At 50.3% G+C, this 18489-nt stretch overlaps 1 protein-coding gene across 5 annotated transcripts in view; it reads right to left on the bottom strand.

Moving 5' to 3' along the window:
- The window catches only part of NFATC2 (nuclear factor of activated T cells 2), a 79908-nt gene that overhangs the window by 54933 nt on the left and 6486 nt on the right, over positions 1-18489 (bottom strand). For 2 of the 5 annotated variants that reach the window (XM_048321819.1, XM_048321818.1), the window contains exons 2-3: positions 8977-10003; positions 7528-7696 (exon numbers count right to left, since the gene is read on the bottom strand). In XM_048321819.1, the coding sequence (XP_048177776.1) occupies positions 7528-7696; positions 8977-10003 (1196 nt within the window). Of the gene's footprint in view, positions 1-7527; positions 7697-8976; positions 10004-17678; positions 17802-18489 lie in introns of those variants that run through there. The other 3 variants (XM_048321820.1, XM_048321822.1, XM_048321821.1) reach the window with 3 other exon arrangements.

Raw genomic sequence — 18489 nt, 5'->3', positions numbered from 1 at the left:
AAGCTGCTGTAAAATCTCCGTTTTTCAGTGCTGCTCTTCTGCTCATCAGAGCTGCTCCCTCCAAGCCCTTCCACGGGAGCACCAGCCCCACACTAAGGTGGTGCCTTCACTCTTTCTCGCTCTCCTTTCCATGAAGAAAACGAAATCATCTGGATTTCAGTTTCAAGAGAGCGAGGATCAAGAAAGATTTATGAATACAGAACTCTGGGAGGAAATATTTTTGTGTATCATAAGGTGACCTATTCACAATAAAACTCCCCCAAACTGTATACAGATCGAGCTGGAAAAAACCCAACTCCTTTGAGTCACATTTGCCACAAGGGGAAAGAGAAGCCAGACATGATGTGTACCTTTCCATACTCTATTTTGGGACTTCAAGATCCTATTTCTTTCAGTTGAAAGATTTTTCTTAAACTTCGCTTTTGCCTAACTCTTATAATATTAACATAGCCAGACATAGGCTGGTCTGTGACCTGAGGAAATGCAAAGCACTTTGGCAGATAAACAAATAACATCATTCAGAAAACAAGGAGACTTTTCTTGTTTGGTTTGCTGCTATGATTGGGTTTCTAAACAAAATAGAAATGTGTAGCACGATTCAAAGCATCGTGTCACCTCTGCAGAAATCAAATTCATTCATTCTGCAGTCCATCCATGGATCAATACCAGTCAAATTTGGGAAAGGGGGGGATTGGAGTGCCATTTGCAGGAAGGCACCTGTGTAATTCTGCATGCAAAAAATGAGCAGATGTGCCTTTAGCTGCCAAGTTTGTTCAGTTACACACCCAACACAACCCCTGTGACGGCCCCGGCAACCGCAGGCATCGACAGCACACATCAGGCACATGAAACATTTTTCTTCTCCTGCACTGTTTCAAAACGTAGGTCACCTCACAAACTGAGACCCCAGCTCCAAATACACAGCACTTAAAGCCAGAATTAAAAATTCCCATCCACATCATTCCCTACCCAGTGCTGAGACGAACCAAACCCTGCACCCGCCAGCTGGCAGTGACCCTGGCTGGGGGCATCTGAAAGGGTCACCTTTGCTGTGCTGCACAAAGAGCAAATCTCTTTGCACAGGTGAGGCTGCAACACTGCTTACTTGTGCTAAAATCAAGGGATAAATTGCCAGCAGAGTCAGAAAGCAAGGCAAATTCCTTAAAGATTCTGGAGGTGGTCACCCATAGATACAGCATATCTCTACAGGGAGAATTCGGTGCAACTTTTGAAATTTAGATCTTTCAATCTGGGATATGCTTTCTTGAATTTAAATATTATTGTATTTTATGTAGAATTACATTATTAGCAGGAGAAAGAGAGATTCGTAGGAAATAAATAAGATAACTTTTTTATTCTTACCCAGAAGTCAGGCCATGGAGGGGCAGTGATTTCCCAGGTCCTGCAGGGGATGAGCAGCCAGAGCCCAGTGAGAAACCCGTGGTGCCCATGCCCTGTGCCCTGCTGCAGGGAATGCTGACCCTGTCCTGCCAGCAGCCCAAACAGGCACTTCAGCAGCACTCAGCAGCTGCAGCACCTCAGCTCCCAGCAGCACTGCAAGCTTTGCCTTTTCACTGATGGGTTACAGAGCCAAGTTTTCTTGGGGATTTCGAGTTTAGCTCTTGCACATCGAAATCCCCCGCGCAGTGCTGGGCTTTGCAAGACAAAAGCAGCAGCATCTGCAAATCTTACTGGCATCTTTGAATAGCCCCAGTAAGAACCTGTGAGAGACCGACTGCCTTAGTGAGTACAAGGGAGTAATTTATTTCCCATTCATCCCCACAGAGCCCTGCTTGTCAGGCACTTTGCTCTTTCTCCCTGGGATGTACAAAGCTGCATCTTTAAAACTGATTGCACGCACCTTCCTGCCTAGACAACGCAAGCCGTGGCCAGGAGGAAAACGTAAATTTGGGGAATCGATTCACTAGGCTTGGGGATTTTATCTGCTCGAAAGCACCCAGCTCCCTGGGTCTCCGAGCTCAGGGTAACACGGGCTTTGCTGCATGAGCTGTGCATCACTGGCTCTGTCCCCGTGGAAGCCACTCGGGCTGTGCCTGTGTGTGGTCAGCTCGGGTGATTCACACGGATCATCCCGGCCGGCAGCGAGAAGTGGGAAAACAGAGCCCGGCGAGCAGCATTTAATGAGGAGCGAACACAAAGCCGTGAGAAATCGCTTCCTCCGCGGCTCCCCTTCCTGCTGCTCTGCAGGAGATAAGCGGCGCTGCCCGGGAGCTGCGCTGCCCCCCGCCCACCTTCCCCCGCTCCGGCCAGAGCCAGAGCCGCCTCCCGGAGCCTCCGGACCGCACAGCAGCCCCTGCTCGGGCCCTGCACCGGCCCCTGCTCGGGCCCTGCACCAGCCCCTGCTCGGGCCCTGCACCGGCCCCAGCGCCGCTTTCCATGCCAGCAGCCTTTCACACTGTCTGCTGCACGCAGGAGATGTTCTAGGCAGAACAGCCCCGATTCTGCCCCCCACTCCCCCTTCCTGCTGCAAGCAGCTTCAGCCTTGGATTTGATCATTAATCCCCATCATTAATAGCCGCTGATTGCAACAATGTCAAGGGCTTTTTTGGGGAGGTCTTTGCTCAACAATACTTGTACCAAGAGGGAAAATGTCACTGCATTGTCTCAGGCAGAGTGGCGTATCAATAGCTGTCAGGAATTCAACAAAGACCTCGTCCAGCCACTGTATCATGTAGCAGCTCCTCGGCCTGCTTCAGTTAGAGCTGACATTGAGCAACAAAGTTGAATCTTCTCACATGTTTTTGTTCAATTTAATGTACTTGGGACACAGCAAAGGAACGCAAACCAGAAGGAAATATCTGCCTCGGTTCCTTTTGCTCCCTACCAAAGCTGTCTGAAAAGGCCTCTGAAGATAATCTTTTGAACATCTGATTCTGCTAAATTATGATTTTTTATGATACTCAATTTTAAGTGTTTCTTATTTTGATGACAGTTTTGTCAAAATTCCAAGAACTGAATCTCACTTGCTCTGCTGTTCCTTACAGTAAATGACAACCAGACTCCCGGTGTCTTACTGGGATTTCTGCTTTCAGATGGGGTTAATACAGGTCTGGGACAGAGACAGCAGCTCTTGGGAGAAAGCAATGGGGAGTGTTTGCTCCTGACTGACCTCACGCTGCAGTGGAAGCAAGTTGTTTCCTCTCTGGGCTTCAGTTTCCCTAGCCCTGTGAAGAGCTGATCCTGTTTTCAGGATGCTTTGACTATCTCAGATGACAGTTTAAAAGAAGAGGCACAATGCATCTATCCAGTGCACATGTACAGGGAGGAGGATTTGGAGATCTCATTTTCACAGCTGGCTAAGGAAACCAACTGTGTCATTAAAGCACTTCCATGCACACTCATGACAAAAGATCTAAACCTCCCCAGCACGACAGAACTCGCTGTGCCACGAGTAAATCAGAGGGTGCAAATTGGATGATTTTGACAGGACCACGCTGAGGGAGTTCCTCAGCATGGGGCTCTGCCGCCAGTTAGCAAAGCTGGACCCTTGCCAGCTGTCAGAGGCACTGTGGAACCAGCCCCAGCTGGGCAGGGAAACCTGTGAGCAGAGAGCCCTGGTGTGAGTTTACAGGACACTGTCTGCCCTGTGTGAACTCCTCTGCAGATCCTGCAGCACGCCCTGAATGGGGTGAGTTCTGTGCTGGAAGTGTCCACATTGATGGCACACAGCCAGAAATTCCAGCTTTGCTTTGCAGCACACTGACTGCCCCATCCACAGTTCCTACAGGGAAGAATAACCTAAGTCTTGCATGTGTCCCATCCGGGAGTATTGCTAATCCACATAACCTGCACAGCCCAGGCATCCCCCTCAAACCAGCTGGTACACGCTGCTTCCCCTCACCTCTGCCAAAACTCCTCTCCATCAAAGCAACATATTCTGAATTTGGCTCAAAAGTTTCAGTGAGAGCTTTTCATTCACCTCTAACTCAAAGGTACAGACATGCTTGCAGCACAGCATGAGGGCCGCTGACCTACCCTTACATTTGATGGCACATTAGTTTTGAAGAGAATTTCCCAGATGCAGCTACAATCTGTGGTTTGGCCACTGCACATCAACCCCTGCAGTAGCACATGGAACAGCAGTCAATAAATCCATGGCTGAGAGCTCAAAGCTCAAGAGGCCCCTACAACAATCCCATTGTGCAAACAAGCCCTGTAGTCCTGCAGGTAAATCAGGTGTGAAAGGTGCAGGTGGTTTGTCACATGCTGCTCCTGAGCTGGGGGAAAAATCCCTGCAGGAGCCAAAATCCACCTCCAGAACAGGGAAGTGATGGCCCCGAGAGTGGCACAAAGATGTTGTGCAGCACCAGCTGGGTCCAGCACAGCCTGGCCTTGCTCTTCCCTGCACAGGGGCCTCGGGAAGGTGGGGAAAAGGACAAACTCAGCTGCTGGGACGTGCCCTCGGCAGCAAATCCCCCTGGGCGGGCTGGTCGGGGTTTCGGCAGGAGCGTGGCTCCAGCCCGGCCCCGCGTGTCAGAGCGTGAATCACCCCACGGAGCCGTGATTGGGTTTTGAGTTTCCATCAAAGGCTCCGGTTTCACTAACACACCAATGAGTTAGCTGGATGTTGGAAGTCACATACAGTTAAAAGTCAGAGCCCCATGGGAAGCCCAGGCTAAGAAACAATGTCTCCTTTGACTGCAAAACCACAAGAAAACACAGACGGCAAAATTCAAATATAAAAGGAAAGTGGAACATACATTTGTTATTGTAAAGCAGCTCCTGTGAGTTCCACTAACAACTCTGCCATTCCAGCTTCTTTTTAATAAGAAAAATAAAAAGTCACCACCATTTTAAAAGTTAAAACCCAGGGGAAAGCTGGGCTGGCTGTGCTGAGCAGGAGCCCCTCTCTGTACAGCTTTCCTGTTCCAGAGCAGAAGTGAGGAGGAGCCTGGCACACACAGGGGTGGGGGGCTGGGGGTCCCTGTGCCTTCCTCTGCCCTCACCTGAGCACTGGGGTTTTGTAGCCCTGGTCTGCATTTGGATGTTGTACCAAGGCAAACAGCTGGCTCAGGGATTTAACCTCTACCATTACACTCTAGGTTTGTGTTTGGGCTGCCACTCTATCCCAGTCACATCCACAAGCTCTTTGCACAGGAGCAGCCACTGCCTTTCCTACTGGACGGTCTCCTCCACAGCCTTGACTGGAGCAGCTGGCTATGAATCAGCAGCTGTCCTTCAACTCTGGGAAAAAAGAGCTGGGAACCAAACGTGCCTCCCCCTCCTCTGTGGTCGCAGTGCCCGGGGGGACCTGCAGGATGGAAGGAGCACGGAAACTTCAGTTTTGTCCTTGCTACAAAAGATCTGACTATTCTCAGCACCTCAACATCCAAGGGATACTCACATCCAACTCATCCCTAAAACCTGAGTTCCTGTACAGTTAACACAAGCTGTAGGTTCATCCCAAGAGTGACTCAGACACCTGAGCTTCTCCGTGGCCCTGAAATCAGGTGTGTGAACATTCCATGTTATCCATAGCTTCCCCCTCCTCCTGGCAAACACAGCCAATGTCCTATTCCGCGTGGTCCAGCTTCCCAGAGGTTTTGGTTACCCAAACTCTTCTCCTGCCATGCTTGGAGGGCACAACTGGTGCAGAGCCTTGAGCACAAACTCTCAGGGCTTGCTTGACACGTGAAGAAGAGGAAGCAGCATCAGAAAGATAAACCACAAGATAAGGCTTGGAGGATATGAGATCTGCTGGTCTGTAGCTTCAGAGCACCCGAAAGAAGAAATCTGCACGCAAAATGCACTTTCCAAAAAAGAAATATTGCAGGGCAACACTGCGCTGCAAAAACCAGCCAAGATCTCTTCTGCCAGCAAGTTCAGCTGGGTAATTAGTCACGTGGAGGGTTAATTTAATGTTTTGGGGTTTTTAAATCATATTTGTTTAAAAAGAGGTATTTTAGAAAAATACTCTGTTTGCATCTGACAAGAACACGAAAGTTAAACTTCACTGAGGGGAAAGAAGGAGGGGAAAAAAAAAAGATCCCTTGAAGGCAAATAACTTATGACATGAAAACTTTGGATTTTATTAACCTCCCCCAGATTCAGATGTCATAAACCATACAGGTGCAACTATCTCATTGCCTGGCATGCATATGAACCTGGTTATGTTCAAGTGAACACAAATTCAACAAATACTCCCAGCTTTACAATAAACCTTCAGAAAGAAACTGTCCATATTTTCCTCAGATGCAGGCACAGCTGTGCAGAGGCACATCTGCTTGGGGAACTAATGTGGACATTTGAATTTATAGTTTTAGATCCTGAAGCTTGATAGCAAATTATGATAAAACTAGCAATATTGGTTCCTGTCTTCAACAGAAAATAGAAATGCCTCTTTGATTGATATTGATTACAGGAAGGAAACAAATTCTATTTCCCCATGTCACAAGGAACTCCTTCATTGCAATAAGCACCCTGTTGATAGGAATACTTTGGGAAGGTAAATGATACTGTAGTTGCAAGCAAACTGAGAAAGAAGCAAGCGCTGATTGGTTTCATTCCTGCATCTCTGTAGCTTCAAACACACCACAGGAGGCTATGAGCTTGTCAGACTCAAACCAAAAATCCCGCATTACTGAGGTATGGCAAACGTGATTGCTGTTTAATATTACCCTGTACCCTTTACTCAAATACCCAGTCCATACAGGTACATCCAGCTCCATCAAAGCAAACAAATTCATTGATTTAACAATTTATGGCTTGATTTTAAAAGGGGGTGAGCCTGCAGGGAAATACTGAACATATGTTTGAAGTCAAGCACAAATCAACCCAGTGAAATTAGTGGTATTGATCACATGCTTGAAATTACACATAAATGTTAATGTTTTCCTGGTTCCTGCAAGTCCTGAGTGTGTCAGGAACATCTGTAGGATGCAGCCCAACTTTGTTTAGTGAAGGCTGTAGCTGTGGCTGACCTGTCCAGCTCCCACACATCATTCCCACTGACACAGCACAGCCCCGACCCCAGCCTGGCTTTGGCTTTCCTTCAGGAAACATGGGCTGAAAACAGGGGAAATGAGGGAAATGACTGATGTGCCCCCACTTGGCTACACTGCAGCTACTCAGCCACTATTTTATACCACCTTCTGAAAGGTGAAGGAAAAGCTGTTCACACTCCAAACAGAAGAAGGGTTCAGCTCATTCACCTCTCAGGTCAGCAAAGGGACAAATTTGTTCTCTCCACCACCGGCAGCCTGAATTTTGCTCCCTTGTTTCAGCAGAGACTTCCCCAGGCACCTTATGACAGAGTCCTAAGTGACAGAGGATCACACAAGGTTTATACAGCCCAGAAAAGGCAGCAAATACAGGGCCCGCATTTCTGAGCTTTCAGAAGCCAATCCAAACCAACCTTCCTGAAGTCCTGGACTTCACCACACCTCAGCTCAGACCCTTTAAGCACTTTCACAAGCAGGTTCACAGGGTGCTGCTCTTTCAGGGGCAGCCCCCAGCAAGCATTTCAGAAATGAACTTTTCCTGCAGGGAGAGTCCCCAGAGCCTTACCTGGACCACGGGGTGGCCCCCGGTGGGAGCCTTGACGGCGCCCCGGCTGCCCTCGGTCTCGTAGTGCGCGCGGTGGTGGGGCTTGGGCTGCACCTCGATCCGCAGCTCGTACGAGCCAGACTGGCTGGACAGGGGCCACTCCAGGGGCGGGAGGGACTGCACAGGCAAACTGGGACAGAGAGAGAGAGAGAGAGAGAACACCAGGGAAACTCCTGAGAATATGACTTCTCAAAGCCCTGATCCCCCCTTTCTCCTAGTGCCCCACCTGAAACATTTAGGGGTCTGCTATGAATTCCCATGAGATTATGCTGAACTGCTCACATTTGACTGCAAGCTCTGCTGAGAAGATAACTTCTGTGGGCCCATCTCCTTGCAGAAGAGAATATTTCTATTTCTTAAACAAAAATATCTGTAGCAGTTACATTTTTGCAAAGATGCCCGTTTTATCTAGCTGTTGCTGTGTGTCTCAAACTTGGATCACAGAACACATATTGTGAAATATTAACTTCATTTACCATTACCTACCAGTTGTGTAAATTAACAATTGTTATGATTTCCAGAAATATTAAAATGCACATGAATAAAATGCGAAATATTCTTACCTGGTACTAGCTTTCCTGTTATGAAAATACATAAGGGTTTATGAGTGAAATGAATACACTGTGATGTACAACTAAAGCTTGCACTGGATTTTAAACCACTCTTACTCTGTGAGTACAGGCTGCTGCCAGACCGGTCTGACAAGCCAAGGGAACTCACAGCTTGTGTTCTTTCACTCACAGTTTGTGTTTAGCAGGTCAGGAACAGCCTGGGATAACGTCAGCGTGGGGACAACCTCACTGCCCAGCAGGATGGCACTGACAGGGTGCCAGCAGGGACTGGGAGCTGAGTCGAACTCTTGGCACTCTGGGTCCTGGCAGATGCCGAAGGGCCAAACAGTGGAGGGCTGAGATTTGGGCTAAGGGACAATTAACAAACTAACAACCAACACTAAGCCACTGGAGTTGACTGAAAGCTCAGTCTGACCTGGAGCAGTGAGCTCTGTGTTGAACCAGGCATTATTTAAAGCCCTTTCATCCTTGATGGAAATTTGTAAGCAACTTTACAAAAGCAATCCCAGCATCTTAAGAGCAGCAGGATGGCACCAGAGTGTTCAGCCTTTGTCAAAGGCTGTCTGCAATCTGCTCAGACAAAGCATTTGGAAATTGAATTTGTAGTGCACTGTGCTATCAATGAACCATTTTGGTGATGTTTCTTCAAAACCCTGACTTCCATCCCTTGGAATCGTAATGGACTGGGCTTCCATTAACCAATGCTGTCCCTGAGCACTCAGCTCTGGTCTGCAGCAGAACCTGCCCAAGAAAACACTCTTAGGGATCACCAGCCACAACAGAGGACACCACACCACAAGAAAACATGGAAAACACAGCCACAAGAAGGGTTACATACCTGCAGATGGGTATTGCAGGCACCAGCTGCTTTGTCCAGGATGGAGGAACCAACAGAATAGATTCTGGGGCCGAGTTTCTCCTGTCCTCCTGCTCACAAGGCCCGTGGAAGTCAACAGTCTGAAAGACGTGACATGGAATGCTGTTTTTGTGGGAAGACATGGATGAAGGATCAGGGCTGGTTTTCCAAATTTTCGTGGGGACACCACAGGAAGGATCCGTAGGAAGGCTGCTCATAGCATCCATGGAAAGGGGAGCGCTGGCCAACTGCGTGTAAGTAACTGCAGAGGTGTCTTCTCTCAGGGGGATGCGAGGAGAGGGCTGTGGAGAGGGGGTCCGTGACTGCCGAGGAGAGGTGGAAGGCAGCTGAGTACTGTAGAGCTCAGTGCAAGAGTACCTCCGTTTTGCACCTGGTGACGAAGACCTTGAGTTGGGACAGGGTGATGGTGAATGGCGTCCCAAGCAGGTTTCCTCCGTGATGCTTGTTCGTGGTGACATTATTGGAGAGGTTCTAGGAGAATAATGAGTATGGATGTTTTGAAACTGTGGACAAAGGTCATCACTAGGACCATTATTTGGTGAAACACATGGTGATGTGCAAGGAGATACATTTGTCTCTGAAATGAAACTTGCAGAGGAGCCGCTACTAGCTGGGCTCAGACACAGTGGTTCTCTGTAGCCCTCAAAGCCAGGGACAGGCAGGGTAACCCTCGGGCTAGTGGTGGCTGAGTTTGACTGATGTTCTACCAAAAGAACATCTGTGTCTCTGCCGCGGAAGGGACCCCCTGAATGAATCAGTTCATGATATGGAGTTATTTCAATCCTAGGGCTCGGAGCAGAGGCCCCTGCAGCGTTGGCAGGGTGTGTAGGTGTTGGCCCTATGCTATCTGGCTGTCCATATCTGCCCATGGGATCTGCAGAAAGGCTAGAAAAAGGCAGGGGGCATGGCTTGAGGCCACAGTCCAAGACATCATGAGCGTATGTAACTCCAGAGGGTGGGCTGTTGGTTTTATGTGGAGTCGGTTCTTCTGGAAAAAGAAGGGTCTCTTTAAGACTGTAAATATTGTTACAGAAGCTGAGCAATCATGGATTAAAAAATGCATATTTATAAACTGATTGTGATCTGATATTAGCTTATTATTTAATTCTTTTTAACTGCAGTTAATGCTTGTGAAAGTACTGGATTAAGAGCCAGGGAAGCTCAAGTGCTCAGGGCAGGTGCAGCATGGACAGAAGCACTGCAAACACCCCCAGCCGGGCTCCTGCTGCCTGAGCCTCACCTGAGGGATCACCTGGACAGGTCAGCAGCGTCCCAGCCCCTCTGTCCATGGCAGGGCTGCCCTTCCTGCCAAGGACACCCTTAGGGACAACTCGGCGGCTGTGATGTTGGTCCCATTTTGTCAGCTAGGAGCTGGACTGAGACCAGCACATCACAGAATTGCTTCCAAACAGATCTACCTAAAACCAAATGCCGAGGAACAGCTTTTGGTGAAGGGAAAAACATCTTCCTTACACAGCCAAGCCCAGCCAGGAAAGGCTTCATGAACCAAAGCTGAGCTCCAAGTCTTAAATTGAAAAGTCAGTTCTGTGTGATGATTTGTTTGGCTCTGTATCATGACAGCAAGTTTAGTGACAGGTTTCATGTGAGTCAGCAAACACATTCACAAATATTTGTCAGAAAAGAGAGAGAGGGAGAAAGAATCCAGTTCTGTGGTTAAGGGCAATCACATTCCAATTTCAGCCCAAGGAACATTTTCAGAGAGGGATTATAAAATACACAACAACAAGTAAGTGCTCAGTAGAGCCCTCTCTCTGCTGGTGCAAAAAAATCCTCAATTTTCAGAGATTCCCATTCTGCAAACTATCCCCAGGGTGCAGAGCAAAGGGATGCTTCTGGGGAACAGAGCACCCCAAGGGTGTGCAATGCCAGTGGCATCCCAGAGAGCAAAGTCAAGGCAGGTATTCCCACGGACATCAGCTCCTGGAGCTGCCCCAGCCTGGGAGCTGAAGAATATTTGTCATCACACAAAAACATGCAAAACACTACCAGGATCTGTGTATGTTTTTAAAGACTTCAGTGTATCCAGCAGGAAATACCCAAAACAACTCCACAATTTGGGATTAATTCACACCATCTGCTCGGTCTGGGCACACATCAGTGCATGTCACAGGCAAAGAGGGTTTCATTTAAATATTTAAATTACTGTTCCAGCATTTTCTCTAACTCCTACATGACATGAGGCAGCAATTCCCTTGAGAAAATATACAGAAAGCCAGGCAGGAGGAGCTGACTTTGCTTTCTGCAAAAGTTGCGGAAGTTCCTAGTGAAGCTTTTACATGCAGAGAGATTTTAACTTATTTTCAGGGGATTTCTGTTCATTTTTAGGAACTGCTGAGCCTTTGTGTTTAGTGGGAAACCCCAAGAGCCAAGCAAACAAACCAACACACAGAATGTCTAGGGCAGGAGGGGAGCTGCACAGGACAGTCCAGCTTGCACATTTCTTAAGGTTCCCTCTGGCTTTTAATCCCAGCACACAGCTGCTTTGGGGATAGGAAAACAGCAACGAGTCACTGAATTTTGAGCCAAACATATTTTTAGCACCGCTGATTTCAAAGCTTTGGCACTCAGGAATAGTGTGTCATCCCCATCACTCAGGTCTGACACATCAAGCCTCGAGATTGCTGCTGAGATTCACTTTGAACAGACCTCGTCACGTCTCCAGAATGAGCAGAGTAACACACCCCCACAGACCCAAAACATTGCTTCCTCCGCTTTGGGAAGAATCACCCTGATTCCAGCTGATGCCAGGGAGCAAAACCAGCACCAAGCAGAGCCAGGCTGGATGCCAGGCTCGAGGCAGGATTTGTGCAGGGACCAGCAGGAGCAGAAAACCTCTCCAGGCTGAACAGCTTCACATCAAGGAACAGGTGACCCTTTCAGTTCCCCATGCAGCACAGCCGCAGCTAAAGCTGCCCCACCACACACGTTAAACTGAATTATCTGTGCCAGATACAGACAACAGGTACGGAACCAAAACTCCTCACACCACACCGAGCAGCAAATCCACTGGGGGTGGGTTCACGTTGAGGGGTATGGGAAAAGCAAAGGTGTCTGTACATGCACGTGTAACATTTAAAGTGTGCTGAATAACAAACACACCCCCCCACCCACAGTGACCGCCCATCAAAAACCGGGCTTCAGACAACCCACATTTTCTTTGCTTGTCCCTGAAATACGGTGTTTAAAAGAGCTCTTTCTCCCTTGGCACTCGGGCTCCCGGAGGATCCACGTTCCAGGTATGAATAACAAGGCTCAGACACGCAGCAAGCCGCAGCCTGCCCCTGCCTCCGCGGGCACCGGGACAGCTCACCCCGGCCGCAGCCCCTGGCCAAGAAAACACCCACAGCTTCTGTGCAGCAACAATATTTACTTCCCCCCACTGTCAATAAAGCGGGATCGTGGGCACGGCTGCAGACAAACCCTGGGCTGCCTTGAGGAGTGCCCAGAACAGCGCCGGCCGTGCCCAGGGCTGAGCTGCGATCCAGGGGAGCGGCTGCAGCCCTGACTCATCGGCACGGCTTCGTCAGGAGCCCGGCCTGGGGCTTTGGGGAGCTCTCCCGGCCCTGCAGAGCTGCAGAGGCACAATGAGATCACTGTCCCGGCCGCTCCTGCCCACGCCGGTGACGTCGCGGTCTGTCCCCACGGCAACGCCGGGGATGCTACAACGCGAGCTCTGACCCCACCGGGGAGGGAAGCGGCCAGACGGGTGAAGCAGCAAGTGCTGCTCCCAGAAATAAACGGCTCTTCCACGGAAATCGGCAGGAATTCTGCTTTTTGCTTCAGCAGGAGGGGACTGGCTACTCGCTCCCGGCCAGCTTGGCTGAGACAGGCTGGGGTCAGGAGTCTGCTCGAGGGAAGGACAGACAAGAGCCAGCAGCCCCAGGAGAGGAGGAGCATCACCACCACCAGGAGCTCGCTTTTGTAAACAGCGTCAAGCTCCTGCCTTTGTGAGCGGCAGAGGAGCAGGGGATGCTCGCCAGCAGCTCAGCTGCTTTCTCTCTGCGCTTGCAGATAGCAGTGGGAACACGGAGCCCAGGACACAGAAATGGCTCCAGGAGGTCAGGGCAGCAAAGCTCACAGTGCCGGCCCTCTGCCACACTGGGGATGGCAGGGAACAGCCCTGCCACCCTCTAGCTGGGCTCCCCAAGGAGTGAGAGCCCTGCACCCCTTACAAGAGAGCAGGTATGTGATGGATCAGCCCAGCAAAGGTGTTTTCCAAGGACTGAAGCAACCAGAAAACCTCGGTGCCCCAGAGATACAGCTTTGATCCTTGAAGGCTGTGCCACCTTCAGGAGTTCATCAATTCCTACATACTGCATCCCAGAACACAGACATTCCAGCAAAGCACTGTCCTCTCCACTGCTTTTCTCATGGACATCTCACAAACAGCTCCTCAGCACGGGCAGCTCCAGCACTTCCCCCCTCCTCTCCCTGCACTCAGGCATTTCCCAGCCTGAGGTTTCAGTGCTGATTCACCCTCTGATTCAGTACCAAAAGATCCTTCTGCTTTGACAGGGGGTTAAAAGAAAGCAAGTTTCTTAGCCAAGCAACACTGGCATCTCCTCATGCTCTCAGTCAGCTTTGGCACTCAACTCCCCTACCTAGAGCAGTCTGACCCCCAAGCCCTCTAGGATCCCACCCAAGCTGCCAGCTCTCATTCCCCCTTTCTTCCACAGGTTTTACCCACGCCTGTCTCTCTTGCCACGGCAGGAAATGAAGCAGGGTTCTGGATGCTGCTATACTGCAAATAACCACCAAACCAGCTCCTCTGGCCCAGGAAGGGTGCAGGGAGCTCCATCAACCAGCTGGAAGCTGGGCAGCCTCCCCAGGTGAGGGGAGGCCCTCAAGAGTACCCTTAACAACCCAGGGAGAGTTGAACCACAGGTGAAAGAGATCAAGGGATTTCGGGCTCGAAGGACTTAACCCTTGATTTACCAATCTCCTTTTCACACATCTCTGAACGGCAGAAAGGAAAAGGAAGAGGCTCCCGAGGTTCCCCAAGCCCAGGACCACAGCAGTGTGGGCGCACGTGGCTTGGCGAGGGCCACCCTGTGCTGTTTTAAAACAAGGCAGCTACTTCAAAGCCATTCAGTCAGCCAAATGTGACCGTGCCAATTAGCATGAAATTAGGGAATAAAGGCTCGCCCGAGTGGCTGCATTCCATGCTGGGTTTATCCAAACCATCCTCTAGGAAAAGCTAAAGATAGCCCTGTGCAGGCCAGGGAGGGCAGGGGCACAAGTTGGGTTTTGACCTCACATCCGCTGGCTGCAGCTCCCAGGATTTAACTGGAGCTCCTCATTTGCATAAGTAAAAGAGTCGATTTTCTTTTTTAATTAACTTGCTTATTGTCATTTGAAGGGGCCAGTCCAGAGCTTCTTTGCATTTTTCAAAAGCTGAGTTGTCTGTTATTTACACTAACTGCTTGGAAGCTCCAAGTGAGAGCTGGTTTCCTGAGTGAAATCTGGAATTCTCTGGTAGATGTGCATATTTGTTTCTTTACGGCAGGGCTGAACACTGCCTCCTGTGTTCCTGAGCCAGCCCCAGGACCCAGCTGCATGCACTTTCAGTTTTTTTTCCTTTTAATAGTTTTGCATCTGGGAGAAGAAAAAAAGGAACGAGGCAAATTATTCAGGGCTTGACACCTACAAGACATGGCAATGTCCCTGGGAGCCTGTCTACATACAAACAAGCATTTAGAGGAATATTAATATTTATGGATGCTCCCTGCTTCCCCTCTCCACACTACACACACACAGACCTTGCAGATTCATATCACCAGATGCAGTCTAAGAGTCTAATGAGCTACAGAAAGAGCCTGAGCCTAGAGAAAATATTCTTTCCCATCTGCATTCTTACCTGTTGTCTCAGGGCAGGATTTTGTCTGGAATCTTATTTAAACATGGGTTTTGTTTGGATTTGCAGAACAACCCTCAGAGGATGAGCTCCCGGAAGGGTTGACCTCAAACATTAAAAATTATGTGGCAGCTTTACCTCTCAGCAGATCATCACACAGTGAACACCCAATAAACCTGCACGAAGGGAGCTGCTGGAGCAGAGCACTGTCTGGATTTTGGTATTTCCAGCTATTTTGTCTCTCATAGTAGCCAACAACAGGTGTTAGGAAAGAACACACAGAGTAGTTATCAGAACATACTCCTCTGGGAGTGCTGTTTGTAGGAGCTCATTTGCAAATGCTCATTAACTCTCTGTCAAGCCTCTCCACTAAGAAACAAGGACGTGCAGCACCTTAGTTTAAAATAAGTTAAAATTTGGCATACCACTGCCAACACCTGCACAGGAACCCTGCAGGGAATGCATCCACCACTTTTTTGTTTAAAGGACACAGAAACATCCTCCATGGCCAAATGAAATCACAGCTTCAACGTGAAAGCACAGTGTGTGCCTTGCCCACACTCCCCAAATCCTGTTCACCTGGGCAGGCCCCTGAGTTCAGCAGATGTTTCTTGTTTGCAAATCCTGAGAAGATTGCTAATTAAAGTCTGGCAAGTAAAGGTAAAAAGCACTCTGTAGAGCACTGCTGCTTTTGGACCTGGTTGGCTTCAAGAGGAATATCTAATATTAATAATATTGACTATAGGATTTTTATTGACCCTTCTTTTCCCTGCTGCTTTTATAACAGTCCATGTTCCTGTTGTCCCAGGCACACACAAGCACTACTGAATGTCAGTCACTTTCAGGAAGGAAATTTCTGGCATTCCCATGACAACAAGTTGTGATATAGGTCCTACTTTTAAAACACAAGCTTAGATTGTGTTTCCACAATTCCAACCTTTAAAAAAATTGTTTATCAGGAATAAACATTCACCCCAATCCATTCCTAGAGCCCCAAATTTACGCTTTTTCCATATTTTTTTAATTTAAAAAGTCCCTTTTAGCGTGCTTATAGATTTGTTATTCTGGGACTTGTCATGAGCAGTGGGTGGAGCAGACCAGACTGGGAGGACTCCAAATGCAGGAACCAGACTGAAGTGCTGGGACCCACTCCTTTGGTTTTGGTTCCACTTTGAATCCTCCTCTGCACAGGACTTGTTTGCCCAACTGCAGTTCAGATGAGGGCAGAATTGCACATGAACAATGAGCATCAGTTACCACCAGCATGAGGATAAAGTCCTTCCTCAGAATTTGAACATTTTCTGCTTTCATGTAAACATGCTTTAATCTTTTGTACATTAAAGGTCACGGATGTATCCTGGATTGCTTACAGACTGGAGCTGGTGCCTTTTCAAAGCCAGGGAGAATGTTCTCCAGATTACAATGCTCATATATATGGTCATGATCTTTTTCTTTTTTTTATGCTAATGATTTCCATCTTTGGAACAAAATTACTACTAATTATGGTTTCCAGTCACTCAAAAGTAAAGAAAGCAGGCTCAAGAAGGAAGTTACTTCTACAACAAGCACACACTACTCTGCGTTTATGTGGTTTGAAGATTAAACTTTCTACCCCCCACCTACGTACAATCATATTCTGTAGAACTTCCCACTTAAGGCTTCACAGCAGCGTTGTTGTCTACTGTAAAGATGTGAACAAACCAGCATCTGAAGCTTTCACTGAGATTTTGCATTAAATAAAATACTGAGTGTATTTTCATTAAAAACATTAACCCCTCCCCACTGTGGCACTTATTTTAGCATGGTTTGATCTACGTGAAACCTTGAAAGAAAATTCAGCTTTGTCCATCTGATGGCTTGAACCGTCCTCAGTCAGCTTCGATGCTGGTGCACATCTGTACACTTAAACAAGGACACAGGGAATAAAACTCAGCAACAACTCTCCATTTCACTAATGACACCACGATTCAGGCCCCAAAGGTCTCCTCCTTTAGAGGAACACAACATCTCTCTGAGATGCCCCAGGGAAACACCACCTCTCCACTGTGCAGAATCAAAACCGACGTATCTTAGAGACAACATCCCAACAAATCATTCCTCTGGGTCCTTTTCTTTTGGCTTTGTCGGTTTACACAAATCTACATTTTATGGGAAGTATCCCTGTTTAGTATCACCAACAGACAGAATTACCATTTAGGAAGTCAGGGAACACTTGTCACAGCGCTTTTAAGTATCACAGCATCAGCTCAGAAAAGCAGAACAGTCTGCAAATGTTTCTTTTTTTCCTCAATTTCAACTTAAGCTCACGGCTTTGTCCCCGTCCCAGAGCCAGCTGTGCCGAGCTCGCTGCCAGCCCCGCAGGAGGCTCGGGCTCACGGCAGGCAGCAGCTCCTCGGGCTCCACGCCCCAGTGCTCCAGCTGCCTTCGAGCCTCCAGAGCACGCTCTGCCAGATGCTGACGGGCAGCAAGTGCCTGACCGAGCTGAGCTGAGCTGAGCTCCTCCGCTTCGCCCTTCCAGCCGCGCTCATTCCCGGCTGCCCAACTCTGGGGACAGCAGCGATGTCTCCCAGCCGCTCCCGGACACCCCATCCCGGCATGGAGACCGAGCCACTGGTCCGCAGTGCCCCTCGGCAGGCACCTGCCGGCACAGCGGCCCCGCAAACGCGAGCGGCCCGGCCCCGCCTGCCGGGCTGCCCCGGGCGGTGCCCGCCGTGCCCCGAGGAGCTGCCCGGGGGCTCCGCCGCGCCCGGGCGGCCCCGCCGCTGCTCCTCGGCGGCTCCTCACCAACCTTCGATCGGCTTCAGGTAGTCGTAGTCGAAGAGGATGGAGAAGTCAAACTCCTCCTGCGGGCTGCCCGGCCGGGCCGTGCCCGGGCCGTGCCCCAGGTCCCCCTCCTGCGGGCCGGGGTCGGGGTCGGGCCCGGGCGCGGGGCCCGCAGCGCTCATGGCGGCGGCGGAGCGGGGCCCGCCCGGGGCCGGGGGAGCCCCGAGTGCCGCGGCCGCGACCCGGCGGTGCCTCCGACAGCGAGTGCCGGGCGGTCACAGGGCAGGGACAACGGAGGGAATAAAGCGAGGAAACACCGAAAATGCCCCGGCCAGAGAGGGTGCGGCGGGCGCGGTGCCCCGAGAGCTGTGCGGGCGGCGAGCCCCGGGCGGCTCGGCACGGCTCGGCCCGGCACGGCACGAGGGGCCGAGCGGCAGCGGGGCAGCTTCCTGCTCCTCGCAGCCACCTGCGCCGGGGCCGCCCCGGGGGAGGAGCCGGCACCGGCCCGGCAGCACCGCACCGGCCCCGCGCCCGGGCAGAGCGCCGGCCGGGCTGGGAAAAGCGGGGCTGGGAAAAGCTGGGAACGGCGGGCCTGCCCCGGCACGGGAGCCTCCTGAAATGATCCCCTTTGGGCGAGCGTCCCTGCCCTGTTGCCCCAGGTCGGGCATGAGCGGGTGTCTCGCACGCAGCCGCCTCCTCCCCAGCAGCGCAGCCCCTCTCTGCTGAGGTTTCCAGGGTCCCAGCAGCTCCCGGCAGCGCAGGTGCTGCCCTTGCCTTCTCCAGGCTTCACACATCCCACGCCATGTGCTCTCGCTCCCGTGGCAGGCTGCGGCAGC

The sequence above is a fragment of the Corvus hawaiiensis genome, chromosome 17 (assembly GCF_020740725.1).
Source record: "Corvus hawaiiensis isolate bCorHaw1 chromosome 17, bCorHaw1.pri.cur, whole genome shotgun sequence".
NCBI lineage: Eukaryota > Metazoa > Chordata > Aves > Passeriformes > Corvidae > Corvus > Corvus hawaiiensis.
Note: the sequence above shows the minus strand (reverse complement) of the source record. Positions and strands in the feature narration are given on the sequence as shown.